The sequence below is a fragment of the Poromitra crassiceps genome, assembly GCF_964638095.1.
Source record: "Poromitra crassiceps genome assembly, chromosome: 3".
In the NCBI taxonomy this organism is placed as follows: Eukaryota; Metazoa; Chordata; class Actinopteri; order Beryciformes; family Melamphaidae; genus Poromitra; species Poromitra crassiceps.
In genome coordinates, this window is record NC_139625.1 from 39,838,669 (window position 1) to 39,858,626 (window position 19,958).

Below are 19,958 nucleotides of genomic sequence, written 5' to 3' on the forward strand. Positions count from 1 at the left end.
CTTTTCTTTTTACTTTTGTATAAACATATTTGCACAGATTGAAAAGATTTTAGTGAGGCATTTTTTTGTAGCCTTTAAACATTTTAACTTAACACGTGGAGTACAGTATATCAATGCAGTCTGCACTTTGTAGTACCGTACATTATTTTATGTCAATTCTGTGAATAAATACATAATTCCTGCTTTTTGCCTTTTTATGGGTATTTTTCCTCTTCAGTTACACAGATATTGTGATGTATCGTAAATTACATTTCTTGCAATGCATCGATTATTGCAGAATCGCTGTATTGTGATACCATCAATATCAAGGGCCAAGTATCGTGATAGCATACACTTAAAACAGGAGTGTAAAGATCCATGAAAGCATCACATGATTCTTAAGACTACAATAGCATATTATGACCATACTGTCTGGTCAGTCAGGACAGCTTGGGTCCTGTGCAGTCGCTGTCCGTCTAGTCTTCTGTCCCATGCAGCGTTCCTGCCCTTTGGGCTGCATGTCCGGCATCATCACAGTGTTTAACAGTTCTCCCACTTTAATGGCCACAGACCCCCGTCCCTTCGCTAGTAAAGCCTGCCGGCCGCCAGGAGAGTCTGCTGTCCCTTGGTGGGACGCTTGCCCCCCGGTCAGAGGGAATGTCATAAATTCAAGCCTGGACTCTTAGACGCAGGACTGAGACTCATGTGCCCCCTCTTTGATGGTCTCCCTCTCCACCTTCATTACAAGCCACCATCAACACATCTCACATAATGTACAATTAGTGTTATGCTGGAATCCGCATATAGTGATCACGTTGGGAGTCAAATTGATTACTAAAGTGGATGATTATTATGACATTATATTATTTTCTTTTTTCTTTTCTTTATTTCTCATGCAGATTACCATCTAATTGACATTTGTATATTTACTGCATGAATAGTACTAGATAATTAAGTAATGAAACAGACAGCTTCACTATTTACTAAAATTTACTCAAAATACGAGTACAGCTGTTTCAAATGCAGCGGTCAGACAGACAGATGCAGCGGCCCACACAGACAGACAGACCAAGTTTGGCTGCTGCACCTCGTTGGCTTGTTTTTGACAGTTTATGATAAGCTTCGAGGAGATGTTTTTCATTGCTCCCGTCCCCACTGATGATGTCACAATGTCTATGACATCATCAGTGATGTCATCAGTCACATCATTATTGACCAAAATCATCTTATGACATCACTGATGATGTCATAGGCACTGAGGATGTCATAGGCATTGTGACATCATCAGTGATGTCATAGGCATTGTGACATCATCAGTGACAGTGATGTCATCAGTAATGCGAAGTTGAAAATGTGCACCATGCCATGCCAATAGGGCAGGCGAGGCCACGCAGCAGCCGAGCTGCATGCGAGGCTGCGCAGCGGCTAAGCTGCGTGTGACGACACAATGGTTGTGTCTGTAATGCAAGGAAGCTTAATATCATCTAGTTACCTAACTAGATAATTGTTTAATTAGGTATCTCATTTTAATATAGGTGATTAAACAATAATTTGTTTCAGACGTCATTCTTGAAGGTAGCATCGCACGGCGCACGCGACTAGGGTTGGGTACCAAAACCCGATACCAATATGGTACCGGTACTTTTACAACCGGTACTACCGGTACCGAATTGTAACGCAGATTTAGGTGCCTCATTTAGGTGCCATGCCTGAGCTGCTGAGTAAAATATCCACCCTCTGGCGCTCAGAAACTGCCGCTGCATGCACCTTCACTTACATTATAGGGCATAACACATAACATTATCATTTGAAATCCTCTTTACAGCCTCTTAAAAAAAGTTTATTTTTTTAAGTACCGTGTCAGGCACCGTTTAGGGACCGGTACCGTTTTAGAAGTATCGTTTTAGCACCGGGATTGAAAAATATGAAACGATACCCATCCCTACACGCGACAGGTCGCACTGGTGCTGTTTCCATTGAATAGACAGACCTTTTCTGACCAAGCTTGATGAAGTTGTTTCCCAAAGCATTTGGCAATAAATTAGTATAAAATGGCATGGCTGATGGCTGTTTTCTCTAATGTTATTATAATCCAAACAGGTCGAGGCTTCACAGGCGAACGTTTCGTTATTTTTACACTTTTAATTTGAAGGCGAAAAAGGGAAATGATACATGTGAAATTATAGAATTGACAGACCAGTGTCAATTCAATCTACTATTACACCATTTCCTGTTTCGGGCCTTCAAATTAAAAGCGTGAAACCAAGCTAACGAGAACGTTGCATTTCACAAACAAATTGGTAACGTTACTTAAGCAATGACAGCTTGTCATTTAATAAAGCATGGTTAAAACGAACTCCACTTACACTTGAAGGTCTGCCATGCTGCTATCCTCCTGGCTGTACAGTGTAAGTCCTGCTTTGGGGCACGCGGAGCGGGTTTTCTAAAGTAACGTTAACGTTAGCTAGCAACCTAACTAGCCAGCTGCTGTCCATAACAGAGTCAGGTAAGATGCTTCCTACTATATTGTTCAAAAGTGACTTTCCTGACACTGTACAAACATCTGACTGCACTGAAATTTATGACATCACTGATGATGTCATAGGCACTGATGTCATAGGCATGGTGACATCATCCGTGATGTCATAGGCATTGTGACATCATCAGGGACAGTGATGCGAAGTTGAGCAATTGTGCGCAGCGCATGCCAATAGAGCAGGCAAGGCCACGCAGCAGCCGAGCTCCTGTTTCGGCCCTGTATGAAAAGACCATACTGAAAAAGTGTATGAAAAGACTAAAAATAAACACTGTAAGCGGACACGATTACTATAAGCGAAATATTTAAATTGCATGTATATAGGAATGATTTCATCCCAAGCTTTTTGATCCATATAAGCGAGTTCCACTGTAATTTGACATGTCTCGGGGTTGTTCAACACCCATACAAAGGTGAGGGAGACATCAAACTAATCTGCCCACCGGACACTAAATAGATTGGCAGTCTATCACTCAAGTTTTCACAACCTTCGCTGAACAGAGAATTGGGAAATGGAGCAGCACCACAGGAATCCAACTCACCTCTCCTTGGAGATGTTCTTGCTCTCTCGCTTCCAGGTGTTCTTGAAGTCATTGCAGAACTCGTACCAGAGCATGAAGACATAACCGGGGGCCACCTCCTTCTCCCCGGACTTCGGCTTGAGCCCAAAGTAGCTCACCATGGCCTGGAACCTATGGGGGGAGGTAGAGAGGAGGCAGAAACAGTGATGGGGTTATTAACACATAGGCTAGTACTTGCTTACTATTTCCATGGCACAAAACAAAGAAACCAACACAGACATGGCACAGGCAGAAAATGAGGGATAGAAAAGTGAGAGAGAAGAAAGAGAGAAAGAGAGCTGGAAGGAGAGTGTCCACCCTGCTGGTCCACAGGGGAGAGCTGGGAGCAGCAGCTCCATTATCACATTGACCTACACAGCCTGCAGGGGAAGACTGCCAAAGGAGGCAGAGACAGCCAAGAACAGACTGCTGCTCCACCACCACGCACGCACACACATATGCACACACACGCACGTCGCACGCACGCATGCACGCGCACACACACACACACACATACACACACACAGGTGTGCGCACACAAAAACGCAAGGCTACAGTAAAGACTGCATGCTTGCACACAACAGTCTATAGGCAGTGATTGAATTCACAAAGTGATCGTGGATTTTCAGGTTTTGACACCGCACCACTGGCACACACTGCAGATCCTCGGCCTAATCCCACTGTAGCCAAATCTGAACTCTCTGCCAGGCTCTCAGCAGCACTCGCCAGGCATGAAAAGTTGCTCCGGAGTCCCTCCTGACCCAAACATTAAAGACATTTTGCTGCTCCGGAGTCCCTCCCTGACCCAAACATTAAAGACATGTTCTGGCCCTGCCTGTCAGAGGGTTGATAAAGAGGGGCCATGATTCACAGGAGATGGTCCCGGTCCCACTGACACCGAAGGAGACTCTGACCTCCAGATGCTAGGTGGCTCTTGCGACGCTAATCTAAGACATGTTGACGCAGCGCGAAGCGATGCAATGTGCTGCGCAGACGGCGAGCTTCCGGGAAGAAAAGGGCTTCTGCGTGAGCCTGCTCCCCATTCTCCAATGATGCGTCATGTTGCTGGGATGCTAAAGAGAAATGTGGAGGAGAGCGCAGTAGATCATCCCCTACTCCACAAAAGAAATCACAAGGAACAAGGGTCAATAAATACATGTGCTGTCCAAGGCATGGTCTGGCATGATCAATCGGGTCTTCTCTCCATCGGCTCCTTCCCTGACCCCGGGTCATTAGGTCAAAGCAGGCACAAATCAAACAACGCCCTGGACTGTGGCCATCTTAGCATCTTTGCTTTTCCCCTTTCAAGCACATCCAACAAATAAATACACAAACCTTCACTCAAAACAGATGCAACCACAAAACACATGCACGTATACCTACGAAACAAACAAAATCAAGAACTACTTCATCAATTTGTTGGCGCTTAACATGCATGTACACAAACACATCCAGACACTTGTGTAATCCATGCTATTGGCGTCAGCACCACAGCCAGGTTTACTGCAGTACCCAGCACCACAGTCAGGTTAGCTGCAGTACCCAGTACCACAGCCAGGTTTTACTGCAGTACCCAGTACCACAGCCGGGTTTTACTGCAGTACCCAGCACCACAGCCAGGTTTTACTGCAGTACCCAGTACCACAGCCAGGTTTTACTGCAGTACCCAGTACCACAGCCGGGTTTTACTGCAGTACCCAGCACCACAGCCAGGTTTTACTGCAGTACCCAGTACCACAGCCGGGTTTTACTGCAGTACCCAGCACCACAGCCGGGTTTTACTGCAGTACCCAGCACCACAGCCAGGTTTTACTGCAGTACCCAGTACCACAGCCGACATTCCTCACTGACAGCTATATATAAAAAGAAAACACTCGTTGCAAAACCATGAACCACCATGAATATCAGAGAAATATTTGGAGAGCCAAGTCAACATTTCTCTGTTTCCCCAGTAAAGGGATTACGGAAGTCAACTCACTGCTGCTGATTCAGCAGAAATAAGGTGTAATTTTGTGACACTGCTGTCATATAATGGCTGAGCGAAGGAAAATACCAACTAGCGTTAGCAAAGCCTGAGTGCATAGTGATGGCAGAGGCAGCAGTTGCGCCATATGAAATTGAGCATGATGTGGGAGCAGGGAACTTAATGGGCCGGAACTGTGGACAGAACCAGGAAACCTCAGTGGAACCAGAACATGAAGCAGACAAATTAGGACTGCATGTTGAAGAAAAAGCCTCGTCGCTCACTGGGGATAGGCCACACCTCCCAAATGACAGAAAAAAGGGATGGGGGGGGGGGGGGATTCAAGCAGTGGACTAGTTAGAAATGTCCGCCTCGCTAAGGTCAGTTCCGTGTTCCACACTTGCCAATTAAGCTCAGAGAAAATTCACCCCATACGTCACAGAAGCAACTTGAGAGTAAGTGATTCTTTGATGGTGGCTGGCTGCGGGTCACGGCCATCTAAACTTACCGGCTCCTGACGAGGCCGAGGCAGAGGTATTAGGTAGCGCTGGGGATGTGGTGTCTATTGCCTTTATCACTGAGCCGTAATGTTGAGGTAGAGGTATTAGGTAGCGCTGGGGATGTGGGGTCTATTGCCTTTATTAACACAGAGCTGTAATGTTGAGGCAGAGGTATTAGGTAGCGCTGGGGATGTGGTGTCTATTGCCTTTATCACTGAGCCGTAATGTTGAGGCAGAGGTATTAGGTAGCGCTGGGGATGTGGGGTCTATTGCCTTTATTAACACAGAGCCGTAATGTTGAGGCAGAGGTATTAGGTAGCGCTGGGGATGTGGGGTCTATTGCCTTTATTAACACAGAGCCATAATGTTGAGGCAGAGGTATTAGGTAGCGCTGGGGATGTGGGGTCTATTGCCTTTATTAACACAGAGTCGTAATGTTGAGGCAGAGGTATTAGGTAGCGCTGGGGATGTGGGGTCTATTGCCTTTATTAACACAGAGTCGTAATGTTGAGGTAGAGGTATTAGGTAGCGCTGGGGATGTGGGGTCTATTGCCTTTATTAACACAGAGCCATAATGTTGAGGTAGAGGTATTAGGTAGCGCTGGGGATGTGGTGTCTATTGCCTTTATTAACACAGAGCCGTAATGTTGAGGTAGAGGTATTAGGTAGCGCTGGGGATGTGGTGTCTATTGCCTTTATTAACACAGAGCCATAATGTTGAGGCAGAGGTATTAGGTAGCGCTGGGGATGTGGTGTCTATTGCCTTTATTAACACAGAGCCGTAATGTTGAGGCAGAGGTATTAGGTAGCGCTGGGGATGTGGGGTCTATTGCCTTTATTAACACAGAGCCGTAATGTTGAGGTAGAGGTATTAGGTAGCGCTGGGGATGTGGTGTCTATTGCCTTTATTAACACAGAGCCGTAATGTTGAGGTAGAGGTATTAGGTAGCGCTGGGGATGTGGTGTCTATTGCCTTTATTAACACAGAGCCGTAATGTTGAGGCAGAGGTATTAGGTAGCGCTGGGGATGTGGGGTCTATTGCCTTTATTAACACAGAGCCGTAATGTTGAGGTAGAGGTATTAGGTAGCGCTGGGGATGTGGTGTCTATTGCCTTTATTCAGAGTCGTAATGTTGAGGTAGAGGTATTAGGTAGCGCTGGGGATGTGGTGTCTATTGCCTTTATTAACACAGAGCCGTAATGTTGAGGTAGAGGTATTAGGTAGCGCTGGGGATGTGGTGTCTATTGCCTTTATTAACACAGAGCTGTAATGTTGAGGTAGAGGTATTAGGTAGCGCTGGGGATGTGGTGTCTATTGCCTTTATTAACACAGAGCCGTAATGTTGAGGTAGAGGTATTAGGTAGTGCTGGGGATGTGGTGTCTTTTGCCTTTATTAACATAGAGCCGTAATGTTGAGGTAGAGGTATTAGGTAGCGCTGGGGATGTGGGGTCTATTGCCTTTATTAACACAGAGCCGTAATGTTGAGGTAGAGGTATTAGGTAGCGCTGGGGATGTGGTGTCTATTGCCTTTATTAACACAGAGCCGTAATGTTGAGGCAGAGGTATTAGGTAGCGCTGGGGATGTGGTGTCTATTGCCTTTATTAACATAGAGCCGTAATGTTGAGGCAGAGGTATTAGGTAGCGCTGGGGATGTGGGGTCTATTGCCTTTATTAACACAGAGCCATAATGTTGAGGTAGAGGTATTAGGTAGCGCTGGGGATGTGGTGTCTATTGCCTTTATTAACACAGAGCCGTAATGTTGAGGTAGAGGTATTAGGTAGCGCTGGGGATGTGGGGTCTATTGCCTTTATTAACACAGAGCCGTAATGTTGAGGTAGAGGTATTAGGTAGCGCTGGGGATGTGGTGTCTATTGCCTTTATTAACATAGAGCCGTAATGTTGAGGTAGAGGTATTAGGTAGCGCTGGGGATGTGGTGTCTATTGCCTTTATTAACATAGAGCCGTAATGTTGAGGTAGAGGTATTAGGTAGCGCTGGGGATGTGGTGTCTATTGCCTTTATTAACACAGAGCCGTAATGTTGAGGTAGAGGTATTAGGTAGCGCTGGGGATGTGGTGTCTATTGCCTTTATTAACACAGAGCTGTAATGTTGAGGTAGAGGTATTAGGTAGCGCTGGGGATGTGGTGTCTATTGCCTTTATTAACACAGAGCCGTAATGTTGAGGTAGAGGTATTAGGTAGCGCTGGGGATGTGGTGTCTATTGCCTTTATTAACACAGAGCCGTAATGTTGAGGTAGAGGTATTAGGTAGCGCTGGGGATGTGGTGTCTATTGCCTTTATTAACACTGAGCCGTAATGTTGAGGTAGAGGTATTAGGTAGCGCTGGGGATGTGGTGTCTATTGCCTTTATTAACACAGAGCCGTAATGTTGAGGTAGAGGTATTAGGTAGCGCTGGGGATGTGGTGTCTATTGCCTTTATTAACACTGAGCCGTAATGTTGAGGTAGAGGTATTAGGTAGCGCTGGGGATGTGGTGTCTATTGCCTTTATTAACACAGAGCTGTAATGTTGAGGTAGAGGTATTAGGTAGCGCTGGGGATGTGGTGTCTATTGCCTTTATTAACACAGAGCCGTAATGTTGAGGTAGAGGTATTAGGTAGCGCTGGGGATGTGGTGTCTATTGCCTTTATTAACACAGAGCCGTAATGTTGAGGTAGAGGTATTAGGTAGCGCTGGGGATGTGGTGTCTATTGCCTTTATTAACACTGAGCCGTAATGTTGAGGTAGAGGTATTAGGTAGCGCTGGGGATGTGGTGTCTATTGCCTTTATTAACACAGAGCCGTAATGTTGAGGTAGAGGTATTAGGTAGCGCTGGGGATGTGGTGTCTATTGCCTTTATTAACACAGAGCCGTAATGTTGAGGCAGAGGTATTAGGTAGCGCTGGGGATGTGGTGTCTATTGCCTTTATTAACATAGAGCCGTAATGTTGAGGCAGAGGTATTAGGTAGCGCTGGGGATGTGGGGTCTATTGCCTTTATTAACACAGAGCCATAATGTTGAGGTAGAGGTATTAGGTAGCGCTGGGGATGTGGTGTCTATTGCCTTTATTAACACAGAGCCGTAATGTTGAGGTAGAGGTATTAGGTAGCGCTGGGGATGTGGGGTCTATTGCCTTTATTAACACAGAGCCGTAATGTTGAGGTAGAGGTATTAGGTAGCGCTGGGGATGTGGTGTCTATTGCCTTTATTAACATAGAGCCGTAATGTTGAGGTAGAGGTATTAGGTAGCGCTGGGGATGTGGTGTCTATTGCCTTTATTAACATAGAGCCGTAATGTTGAGGTAGAGGTATTAGGTAGCGCTGGGGATGTGGTGTCTATTGCCTTTATTAACACAGAGCCGTAATGTTGAGGTAGAGGTATTAGGTAGCGCTGGGGATGTGGTGTCTATTGCCTTTATTAACACAGAGCTGTAATGTTGAGGTAGAGGTATTAGGTAGCGCTGGGGATGTGGTGTCTATTGCCTTTATTAACACAGAGCCGTAATGTTGAGGTAGAGGTATTAGGTAGCGCTGGGGATGTGGTGTCTATTGCCTTTATTAACACAGAGCCGTAATGTTGAGGTAGAGGTATTAGGTAGCGCTGGGGATGTGGTGTCTATTGCCTTTATTAACACTGAGCCGTAATGTTGAGGTAGAGGTATTAGGTAGCGCTGGGGATGTGGTGTCTATTGCCTTTATTAACACAGAGCCGTAATGTTGAGGTAGAGGTATTAGGTAGCGCTGGGGATGTGGTGTCTATTGCCTTTATTAACACCGAGCCAGAATGTTGCGGCCGCTGCTGTTTATGTGTGAGTGATAGTGTGCGGATCCCTCATCCAGCACAGATGTGAGAGCCCACCCAGGGGCCCGGTGAGCCCACCGACGCCCATATTCATCAACAGGGTGTCACTTTTACGAGGTGGCTCTGTGGGAACCCGAGAGAGAGAGGGAGCCCCTGCTCGGCCTAGCGCCTGTCGGCCAGCCCCCTCTTTAGATGAAATTAAAAGGAAAACTTCATTAAAGGCAAAGGTGCTGTCAGCTGCGGGGCCCTTTTGATCAATATGGCCTCCAAGTTCAACACCTTCATTACAGTGGTGTCACTCACACACGAGGGCATGCGCACACACACACACACACACACACACACACACACACACACACACACACACACACACACACACACACACACATACGGCAGCACAGCAGATAGAGATACCACTATATCACCAAGGAGAGAGAGAGAGCAAGGGAGAGAGGGGTGCAGTCATCCCTCATTTGGGTCTCTAGGCTTAAAAACAGCAACATAAAACAGAACTGTTTGGACCCATTAGCTGAGTTATAGTATTGTCCAAAGCAATCAACTTCCTAATTGTTTATAGTTTCCATTTTCTAGCGTCCGGCATCTTTCACTTTTCCTTTATGTGCTTTCATGATTGATTTCGGAAGTGGGGGAGTTACGATTTAAAGCAAACAATTCCGCTCTCTATCCAAACAAGGTCAAAATAATCTATTTGCTTTGTTTGTCCGTCCCACCATCTTTTTCCAATATGAAATGTTCCAGATATGATTTCACTCAAACACGAGCTAAGCGGCTGCCAGTGTGTCTTGCACCTATAAATCAGATGCCTCAGAAGACTCGTGAGTTTTCTGCATGAAACATGGCAGATAGGAATGATAGGAAGTGCAGGGGAGGAAGTGAGGGGCGTTCAGTGTTAACATACACTCACTGCATGTTTGTGTGCATAGAAGTCCACTGCTCTTTGTGGTTAGGTGGACATATTGTCTATTTGTCTATATAGTGCATCTAAACAGGCCTACATCTAAATAGGCCTACTACAGTAACACAAGTTACAACTTCAAGACAGAGGGACCAGGATGCTGAGAGGCCCCAGAACCCTTATCAGCTGGTGCTACTGACTACATACAACTACACAAACGGCAAGCTATGTTATCTATGTGAAATAACCGATGACTGCTACGTGACGTTCGCCATCCATAACACTTGGCAGCGTTCCCGAGGCGTTTTGCAGGAGCTTCAGCACAGACACAGCACTTAGATACTGCTGAGGGATGGAGTCCACCGAAAGGATTCTCTGTCCAAACAGAACGGATAGCAGGGCAAGTTTCAATGCATTTTGCTACGGAGCTCTCCTACCTTTTCTGTGCTGCTTGGAGCTGGTCGTCCGTTGCCGTGTGCTCCTTTTTAGCTGTAAAATAAAAGAAATTATGGATTATGAAGAGACACTTCATGGGGCAGATTATGGGGCTTGTAACCATAGGAGCAAGCATTTCATTGGGCAGGTAAGATTATCCTGGATCACTGGTATTGCTGCTGGGTGGAATCCGCAGGGGCGGCGCTGTGTTCATTAGCGCTGCCCTGCTTCGTCAAGTGAGGGGTGTAGAAGAAGAGGCTCTCTAGGTTGAGATGTCAGTGACATGGAAGTGTCAGTTAGGCGCATTGTAAAGTTTGACATGCTTCTGTGGGAGTGTGTTGACGCCGGCAAGTGCGAGGGTGGGGAGTGGTGGCCTGCGTTGCGGAGGTGTGTGTGTGTGTGTGTGTGTGTGTGTGCATGCATGCATGCGTGCATGTCTACATGTGCATGTTCTGAGGGGAGCTGAAGCAGGGGTGCAGGGTTGAGCAGCGAGGCTTGGGAACTGGAGGCTCCTGTGGACTCTTGCCATGTAAAAGTGTCTAAATGCAAGGCAGATGTGTGCGGCGGGCCAGGCCGAGGTGCAAGAATTTATCTAGGGCCAGAGAGTGCCTGTGATCTCAGATTTATTGCATTTTTCCAGATTCATCCTTTTTACAATGATGGGGGGGACCTTTCCCACTTGAAGATTTAAGAGGGGGAAGTCTCCAAAAAATTGTTCAAAGGCAGGTTTGGGGGTCTTTTGGGAGAGGGTGAGCTTAAGTCTCCAAACCAACCACCCCTTTTACTTTTACTCTTTTTTTAACATGTACATGGGCAAGGGGGCTGAGGTAAACCTAATGAAGGGGGGTGGCCATGTCTGGGATAGGGGGAGGAGGGGGAAGAGAGTAGGAGGGAGCAGAGGAGAGGGGGCCGTGACCAATGGCGTTAGTCTCGGTGGGGGTCAGGCTGGCGCCTGAGGTACCCCTCTGGTGCGACTGTGTGCAGAGGTGGCACTGCTGCCGAGAGAGAGAGAGAGAGAGAGAGAGAGAGAGGGAGAGTGTCCCAGAGTGAGAGGATGTGTGAAGTTTCTCTTCCTTCGCTCCCTGTGTAAACATGAAACCAGTAGTGGCTAACTAGAAAGTTATGAGACGCGCATGCTGAGAGGGACAATAAATTAGGGCTTTAAAACTCTGACACACTTTTCAAAACCACTGCTTTACCTGGCAGCCAGATAACAAAGGAGATGGAGGGAAGGAATAAGGAACGCTTAGGAACCTCAGTGAAGCGTCTCTCTCTGTCTCTCGCTACTCTACACCATCTCTCCATGGACACACCAATGCAGTCAGAGGCACCTCAAAGACTTTGCCAACAAAATACTGCACCAAATCAGGTCCCCCTGGATAGCCGTTTATCTGCAAATGCTGCATGGCTGACTCTATCGACTCAACTCAGTTATCTTAAGTGGAACTTCGATGCCTGGGCTCTGACAACAAAGAAAGCGTGAGGATGTGAAGACAGACATCCAGTTGCTATTAAAGAGAGCTAGACAAATTCAACGTACACTGCCTGAGATTAAAGGCAGGAATTTGTTCTCAATTAGTCACGGCGTGTATTCAGCACACACAAAAATGTCTCCAGCGGTTTCAAAGAGCTTCTATGAAAAGGGGCAACAGAAAGGTGTTTGATTGGTGATGATGAAACTGCCATGGTCTGATCTGGGAGTTTTTTCTTTTTTAGATTGAACCACAACAAACAGTTTCTGGAGGATAGGAGAGGAAGAGACATGTTTCTCAATAAGAGAAATAAGCAGTACAAACACACTTAAACATAAGATCAGAACTATCAGGTTTTACTCCAATATGGGGAAACCGTAGATTTCCTCCAAGCAGAGGTGACCCTGGCTTTAGATCTTGGGCAGAGAGAGGGGTCAGTAAAGTTATGGATATTTATAATAAAGACGGTGTGTTTTACAGTTTTGAAGATCTACAAAGAAACCATGGTATTCCTACAAAACACTTCTTCAAGTACCTACAAATTAGAAATTACATTTTAACAGCATTACATCAGTCCACTAGTAAGCCTCCTCTCTCTTGTCTTGAAAATTCCATAATGGAGCATCTCCAAGGTCATGGCCAGGTTTCATGTTTGTACAAACTGATGGTAGATAATTCCAGAGAATCCTCAGATGACAAAAGATGTCATTGATGTCAAGATGACAAAGATGCTTGGTCCAATGACATCGGGGTAGAGATTTCTGAGGATGACTGGGAGACAGTTTGCCATGATGCACAAACCCAGACTATCAATACCAGATTCAAGCTGCTACAATATAAATGGATTATGCGTACATACATTACTCCATACCTGTTACATCATTTTGACAACAATAATCCTGATTTATGTAGTAAATGTAGTCTAGAAGTCGGCACTCTATTTCATTGCCTCTGGAGCTGTCCGAAAATTAAGCAATTTTGGGAGAAAGTCATACAAACTATATCTGACATTACTGTTGTTGCATTGCCGATCTGCCCACAGTTATTCATTCTGGGGTTACCCCCTCCTGGGTTAGGACTGACAGGGGCAAATAAAAAGTTACTAAACCTTTGTTCACTTCAGGCTAAACACTGTATTGCAACGACTTGGAAGAGCACGGAGGCACCGACAGTTGAACAGTGGTTTAAAAGTCTTTCCAATGTGCTTGCCATGGAAAAATTTACTTATGCCGTCAAAGGGAAAATGCAAAACTTCCATAAAGTATGGGGACGATTTATAGAATACCTAGAAAGTCGCACACCAGGAATGTAAATGCCTTGTAAGAACTGCTTGAATAATTTAATTTAATTGATTTTTGTTTTATTTTATAGTTGTTGGTTTGTTTGTTTTTTGTTTTGTTTTTTTTGTGTGTGTTTTGTTTTTGTTTTGTTTCTGTATTCGTGTGTATGTACATGTACATGTTGTATTTGTGTCAATACATGTTGTGCAAAAAAAAGGAAAACCCAATAAATATATTTACAAAAATAAAATAAGAGAAATAAGCTGTTGGGGGAAATGCAAAGAAGCACTGTAGAAGCCACTGTGCGAGATCAGATTAACTCTGCGTATCCATACTTCACAAGTCATTCAAATGTTGAATATGTTGATGCATTTGAACTCAGAGGCTACAAAGGATGTGGCTGGAAAGAGAGGCGACAGCAGTGCAGGGGGATGGCCAGGGAAGGAGTGGGTAAATGGGTTTGGGTGTGTGTTTGGGGGTGCTGGCTTACAAGAGAATGGATCAGTGAATTCTGGAGGTGTCCCCTGTGAGATCTGGGGGGGGGGGGGGGGGGTCACACAGGCGAGCGCAGGGCGTTTGGGTTCACCTGCCTGCCCTGCTGTGAGCTGCTCCACAGGCTGTGGGGGTTAGGGCTGGGTTATGGGTCAGTGCTGCACACAAACTCGCCCTACAAAGTTGCATCTTATCTGTTCATCCGTCACTAGACTCTGATTGGTCAGGAAGAACCTACACAGCATCTCACTGCCGTTTCTTATATGTTCATTTAAACAGTATGTGTAAAGTAACAAAGGCTAAGCTCTCGTTCACACAGGACGCCGAACGTACGCCGCGCTGACGCTTTGAGCAGGCACAAGCTGAACATACGCCTTACCGTTCACACAAGATGCCTTGTCTTTTCCTCTCAGCGCCTACTCTCACGCCTTGAAGCCTTGACTGTAGCTTGCTGATGTGGTGTGAAAACGACAGAAAGCTATCTAGCCAGATACCCAGGTACTTGTACACATTGACTTGTTGGAGGATAGTTCCGTCAAGGGTGGTGATGTCATGGGTGGGAGAGGGCAGAGAGCCCTTTCTACCAAACCACATAACCTTGGTCTTGGAAGTGTTAAGCAGAAGGTTAAGGGAGAAGAAGGCATTTTGAACTTTAAAGGCCGGCTTTACCGTGGGGAATATGAATATATATTAAATCTCACGCCCCTAAGGTTTTCGAATCCGTTGAAATTTTTTGAAATTGGAGCTTCACTGCCTGACCTATCAGGCATCTCTCACATTTTTAGGGAAGCCGGATGACGCGTTACGCGTCACCCGGCTTCCCTCCCCGCTTGCGGAACTCGAGCGCCTATGAACTACAAGTCTTGTGAGCATGGTCCCGCCTCTAGAGGTCCTCCACGCCCCTTCAGAGCTCTCGACGAAAAGCAAAAGGCAGCCATCTTGTCCACCCGCATAGCATACTGTAGCTAGGTTAGCTTTCCATAGCTCCTTGCCAAGAGACCATATCTCTGGAACGGAAGCACCAGAAGACACGGGACTGGCGGCATTGGAAAGCTCGTCAAATTTTACATCTAGTAGTAGGTGAGTTGAAGTAACGAAATCAACGCTGAGCAATGTACCCATTTTTACACATTTTTACAGAAAATAGTTACAACATCAGATGCGCGTAACTCCTACGAAAATGCCTTAAAATGCATGAAAAGTTTTTTATGAAGACATCTCCCGACATATATACTACCGTTTACATTTGGTGCAATTTGGAGGCAATTTTATTTTCGATTTATTTCTTCTTCTTTGTATCTTTTATTGTTGAAGCCTTCTTCTTCTTCTTCTTCTTTGAGTTTTATGGCGGTTGGCAAACATAAATGTGCATTACCGCCACCTACTGGAGTTTGATATCAGCCAAATGCCTGAGGGGTGGGCATGAAAACGAAGGCCACGCGAGCCCAGTGCATTGTGGGAAATGTAGTATTTCGGGTCCTCGCACCCGCCCCTCCCCTCCACCACCCCCCCCCCTCCACACAGAGTGGATTTCTGGTGATATCTCTGGCGGGAAACAACCAATTTCAAAAATTTCAACGGATTCGAAAACCTTAGGGGCGTGAGATTTAATATATATTCATATTCCCCACGGTAAAGCCGGCCTTTAAGGACATTTATCTCGAGTGAGCTAACTACTGCGTCTGGGGAGGGACCAGCGGCGTAGAGAACTGTGTCGTCGGCGTAAAGGTGAATGGATGAATCTACAACAGAGGCGATATCATTAATATAAATGGAAAATAACGTGAGACCAAGGATGGAACCCTGGGGCACGCCCTTGGAGATGGGGAGGGGCTGAGAGAGGAATTGATCTAATTTAACAGATTGCAGCCTGTCAGTGAGATAGTTGGAGAACCACGCCCGTGAATGATCAGAGACCCCGATACAAGCCAGCCTGCCAATAGAGTGATTGACGGTGTCAAATGCCCTAGCTAAGTCAATAAAAATAGAAGCACAATGTTGTTTGGCATCCAAGGCAGTAGTGATATCATCAAGGACTTTGAGGGTTGCAGTGACACAGCCATAACCAGATCTGAAGCCAGATTGAACACCAGACAGAATATTATAAGTATCCAGGTAGTTAGTCAGTTGCTTATTTATACGTTTTTCCAACACCTTTGACACACAAGGAAGTATAGAGATGCATGGGCCTATAACAATTAGGGTCAGCCTGATCTCCCCCCTTAAAAAGGGGACGTACTAAGGCTTCTTTCCATGCGAGTGGAATTTCTGCTGTGTCGAGAGACAGATTAAACAGCTCTGCAAAGGGGGCTGCAATGATGGAAGCCTTAAAGAAAAAAGGTTCCAGCTCATCAGACCCAGCTGGTTTTTTGGGGTCTAGCCTAAGCATCTCCTCAAAACCTCACCCTCCGAGACATCCTGTAGAGTGAGACTATGCAAGGGAGCAGGAGGTGTGTGGGGGGGGAGGGGGAGATATGGTGGGATGCTTCAGGCGATTTGAGGTGAGAGCTTGGAGGGGAAAGCACGTTGTCCAGGCGAATGGGGTTTGCAGACTCAAAAATTGAACCAGACTTGATGAAATGCTGATTAAAAATGTCGGCCATGCGCGCCTTATCAGAAACTATAATGTCATCTATGTTGAGTGACAACGGCAGCTGGGTAGAAGGTTTATTTGTGCACAAAACATTTGTGGAGTTTCACCGCAAAGCAACTTTGCAGAATTATCCTAAACAAGATTGATTTAAGCTACAAACAGGGTGTAAATTACATCTTTTCAAGTCAACCTGGCATCTCAGGGCTTGTGGAGACTTGGATTATGCCAGGTGAACAGTATGGAGACTTTTTTTTTTACGTTTGAATGTTGGTCACCATTCACTTCAATTGTTTTTCAGAGAATTCTGTAACAATGTTTTACTGTGAAACCCCATGCATTTTTTGTGGACTAAAAACTTCCATCCTTCCTTCCATTGGCATGGTGCTGAGTAAAAAATGACAGAACTTTTATTTTTGGGTGAACTGATCTTTTAAGAGTGCAAACCACTCTTCGATGTGTTAAGTGTTGCTTTGTTTTCACCTTTTGAAGTCATGGAATCACAAACACCACTGCTTCCAAAGCATGCGAGCAACAGCTAGAGGAATTCTGTTTATGAAAGAAAGGTTTACAAGTATTCCACTGGAAAGTTTATGTTCAAGATGTGTTTTTGTTAACCGATGCCATTTTGTAGCCAGTGGCAACTGCAGTGGTTTTAAAACCTTTAAAATATTCTGTGATATTGACCAAGGCTCAAGGGAGGGAACGCTCAAAATAGTTAAGGTGGATAAACTAACTAGTACAATGTCATGGGCAGATTTCCACTTGTGCGGCGACCGCGGGAAGAATACGTCATGCCAACACAGACTTGGTATGCACTGCAGCAACAAACATCTTTTTAAGAATTGTACTGCAAACATGGCCTCCCCACAAATTTTCACTCTGCACCACAAACATATGGCTACAATCTCCTTGTGAGATACCTCATCTGCATCTTTTATAGAAAGAGCCTATTGTTTCACCATTCCCTGCAAGTAATGTGCTGCAATTAGGCCTTTAATGTAGTCAAAATGTAGACCTCCTTGTGCGATACTGGCACTTTGGTCTGTCACTAAGACTTTGGAGAGATTAAAGAGGTTATTATGTCAGCCACAGACAGGTAGCTTCTCTTTAAAAGCCTGAACACTGATGTACAATCAGACCCTACATGCTATTTTAACAGCTGGTTCTTTGCAGTGTGCAGAAACTTGTGAAGGTCCTCGCCCTGCGGCATCTATGCAAAACCATCAGGGTAGAGATTGCAAGCAGGTGACCGCTAAACTGCAACCGAGGCTTGGGGTCCACCATTTTTTGGTTGCACTTATACTGTTTACCCAGTGTGGGAGATGGTGAGAGCTTGATGGATACAGGAGGCACTACTGTATCTACTGATGTGACAACAGGCTCAGGGTGGAACTAATGGAACCCTTGGTGACAAAATGAGATGGCCTTAATGGTGTCTTGTCACATGGAGGGGGAAGGTTCTGTATATAATAAAGCTTTCGTGACTTAAGCATGTGGAGACTGGTACGTCCGGCTGTAACTAATGCAATGCCTAATGTAGCTTTTTTCCATGTCTGCAGCAAATGTCTATTGTCCAGCATGGACTCCAGTTTCTTTGATGTGTGAACCATAGCTCATAGAAATATGTACACAGTCACCTCCAATAAATTAACCAACCAAAGCACCTATGCACAGTATGTTTAAATTATTATACTCATGGCTGAAATCGAGTCCTTTGAAAATGACTTAGTAGCATATGTATTGGAACTCAGCGTGCCTTACTTCCCTTTCTGTTTCAGTTTCTTTCCCTGCAAACTGTCACAGTTTGTAGGTTCTATTATTTCCACAAGGCATAAAGCATAAGATGTCACGTAACCCTAAAGGTATTGGATATCTCACTAGTAAGATCCAGCTTGCAAACTACTTTCTGAGGGACTGGTGGATGGTTCATCCATTAGTCAAATTGGGGCAGCTGCTGTATGGGTTTTTCCTGCATAGAGAATTCAGAGGTGGCCACCTCTGTCCAATTTCGTGCCACGTCCAGCTCTTGACAAAACTCTGACATGTGTCTTCATGGAAAACACTTTTCTAACAAGCGTTCTATAGGTGGATTTCTGTCATTTGTAATTGCGGCATTATGCTGATGTGTTGACAATTTAATGTTAAATATGATTTTAATAAAGTTATTTGTTTAAATAGCCTTAGTCCCTTTGCATAGTCAAATTGGTCCACAGCCAACAACGTATATTTTCATAAAAAAAAACTCATTATATCGGCCGCCTATCAGTAAGCGGTGAATTTCCCCCCACTAAAATCGCTATCAGTGTCAAAAATCCCATATCGGTTGGGCTCTAGTACCACCTCTGGCACATTTTGAGCCAGACTGGGGCAGAGAGCAGGACAGAGGGCAAGATGAACAGAGAGAGTTGGGCAGACTGGGGCAGAGAGGAGGACAGAGGGCAAGATGAACAGAGAGAGTTGGGCAGACTGGGGCAGAGAGGAGGACAGAGGGCAAGATGAACAGAGAGAGTTGGGCAGACTGGGGCAGAGAGCAGGACAGAGGGCAAGATGAACAGAGAGAGTTGGACAGACTGGGGCAGAGAGGAGGACAGAGGGCGAGATGATCAGAGAGAGTTGGGCAGACTGGGGCAGAGAGCAGGACAGAGGGCGAGGTGGTCAGAGAGAGTTGGGCAGAGAGCAGGACAGAGGGTGAGGTATTTGTATTTTTGGATTTGTATTTATTTATTTATTTATTTGAGGGACAGTGCACATTAATTAACATGACTGTAAACATGCCAGTGTTGGCCAAACTGCTAATTTTCAACTGATGTCCCTTGGCCAGAACTTAAGATAGCCATTAAAAGCAAACACCAACAATAAAACACAAGCAAATAAAAATAGTAAAGTAAATATAACATGTAGCAAGCCAAAGCAATGGGCAGCATGCAAGTTAAAACAGACTATGCAGGCAGACAGACCAGCACAGACAGTTAAAGCATGCCAACATTAAGATCACATTATAGATAAAACCATAAGCATGCTAACTGACGATCAAACAAAGACAAACAAACAGGCACATATGCAGGCATTAAAAAACAACAACAACAACAACAACAACAACAACAACAACAGTGCAGTGAGAGAGACAGGCCAGCAGACAGCGGTAGACAAGACAAGCATGTGCCTACTGCCTAGGTATGCTGGCAGGTCTGGTTGTTCTTCAACCAAATTCTAAAATGATGTGCAAAAGAGCAATATGAGCTACTATTGCGTATATTCAATGGTATGGTGTTCCAAGACTGGGTGATCAGAGAGAATTGGGCAGAGAGCAGGACAGAGGGTGAGGTGATCAGAGAGTTAGTGATGGGAATTACGGCTCTTTGAAGGGAGCCGGATCTTATGGCTCCGTTCCTTTCTGAGAGCCGTTCAAAATAGCGGCTCCTCG

General features: G+C 45.4%; 1 protein-coding gene across 1 annotated transcript in view; it reads right to left on the reverse strand.

Annotated features, from left to right (window-relative positions):
• Nucleotides 1-19,958, reverse strand: part of LOC310773103 (formin-1) — a gene marked incomplete at its 5' end in the record, with an annotated part of 88,163 nt that overhangs the window by 3,379 nt on the left and 64,826 nt on the right. The window contains 2 exons of the mRNA XM_083633020.1: nucleotides 3,058-3,207; nucleotides 10,700-10,751. Of these exons, the coding sequence (XP_083489146.1) occupies nucleotides 3,058-3,207; nucleotides 10,700-10,751 (202 nt within the window). The remainder of the gene's footprint in view (nucleotides 1-3,057; nucleotides 3,208-10,699; nucleotides 10,752-19,958) is intronic.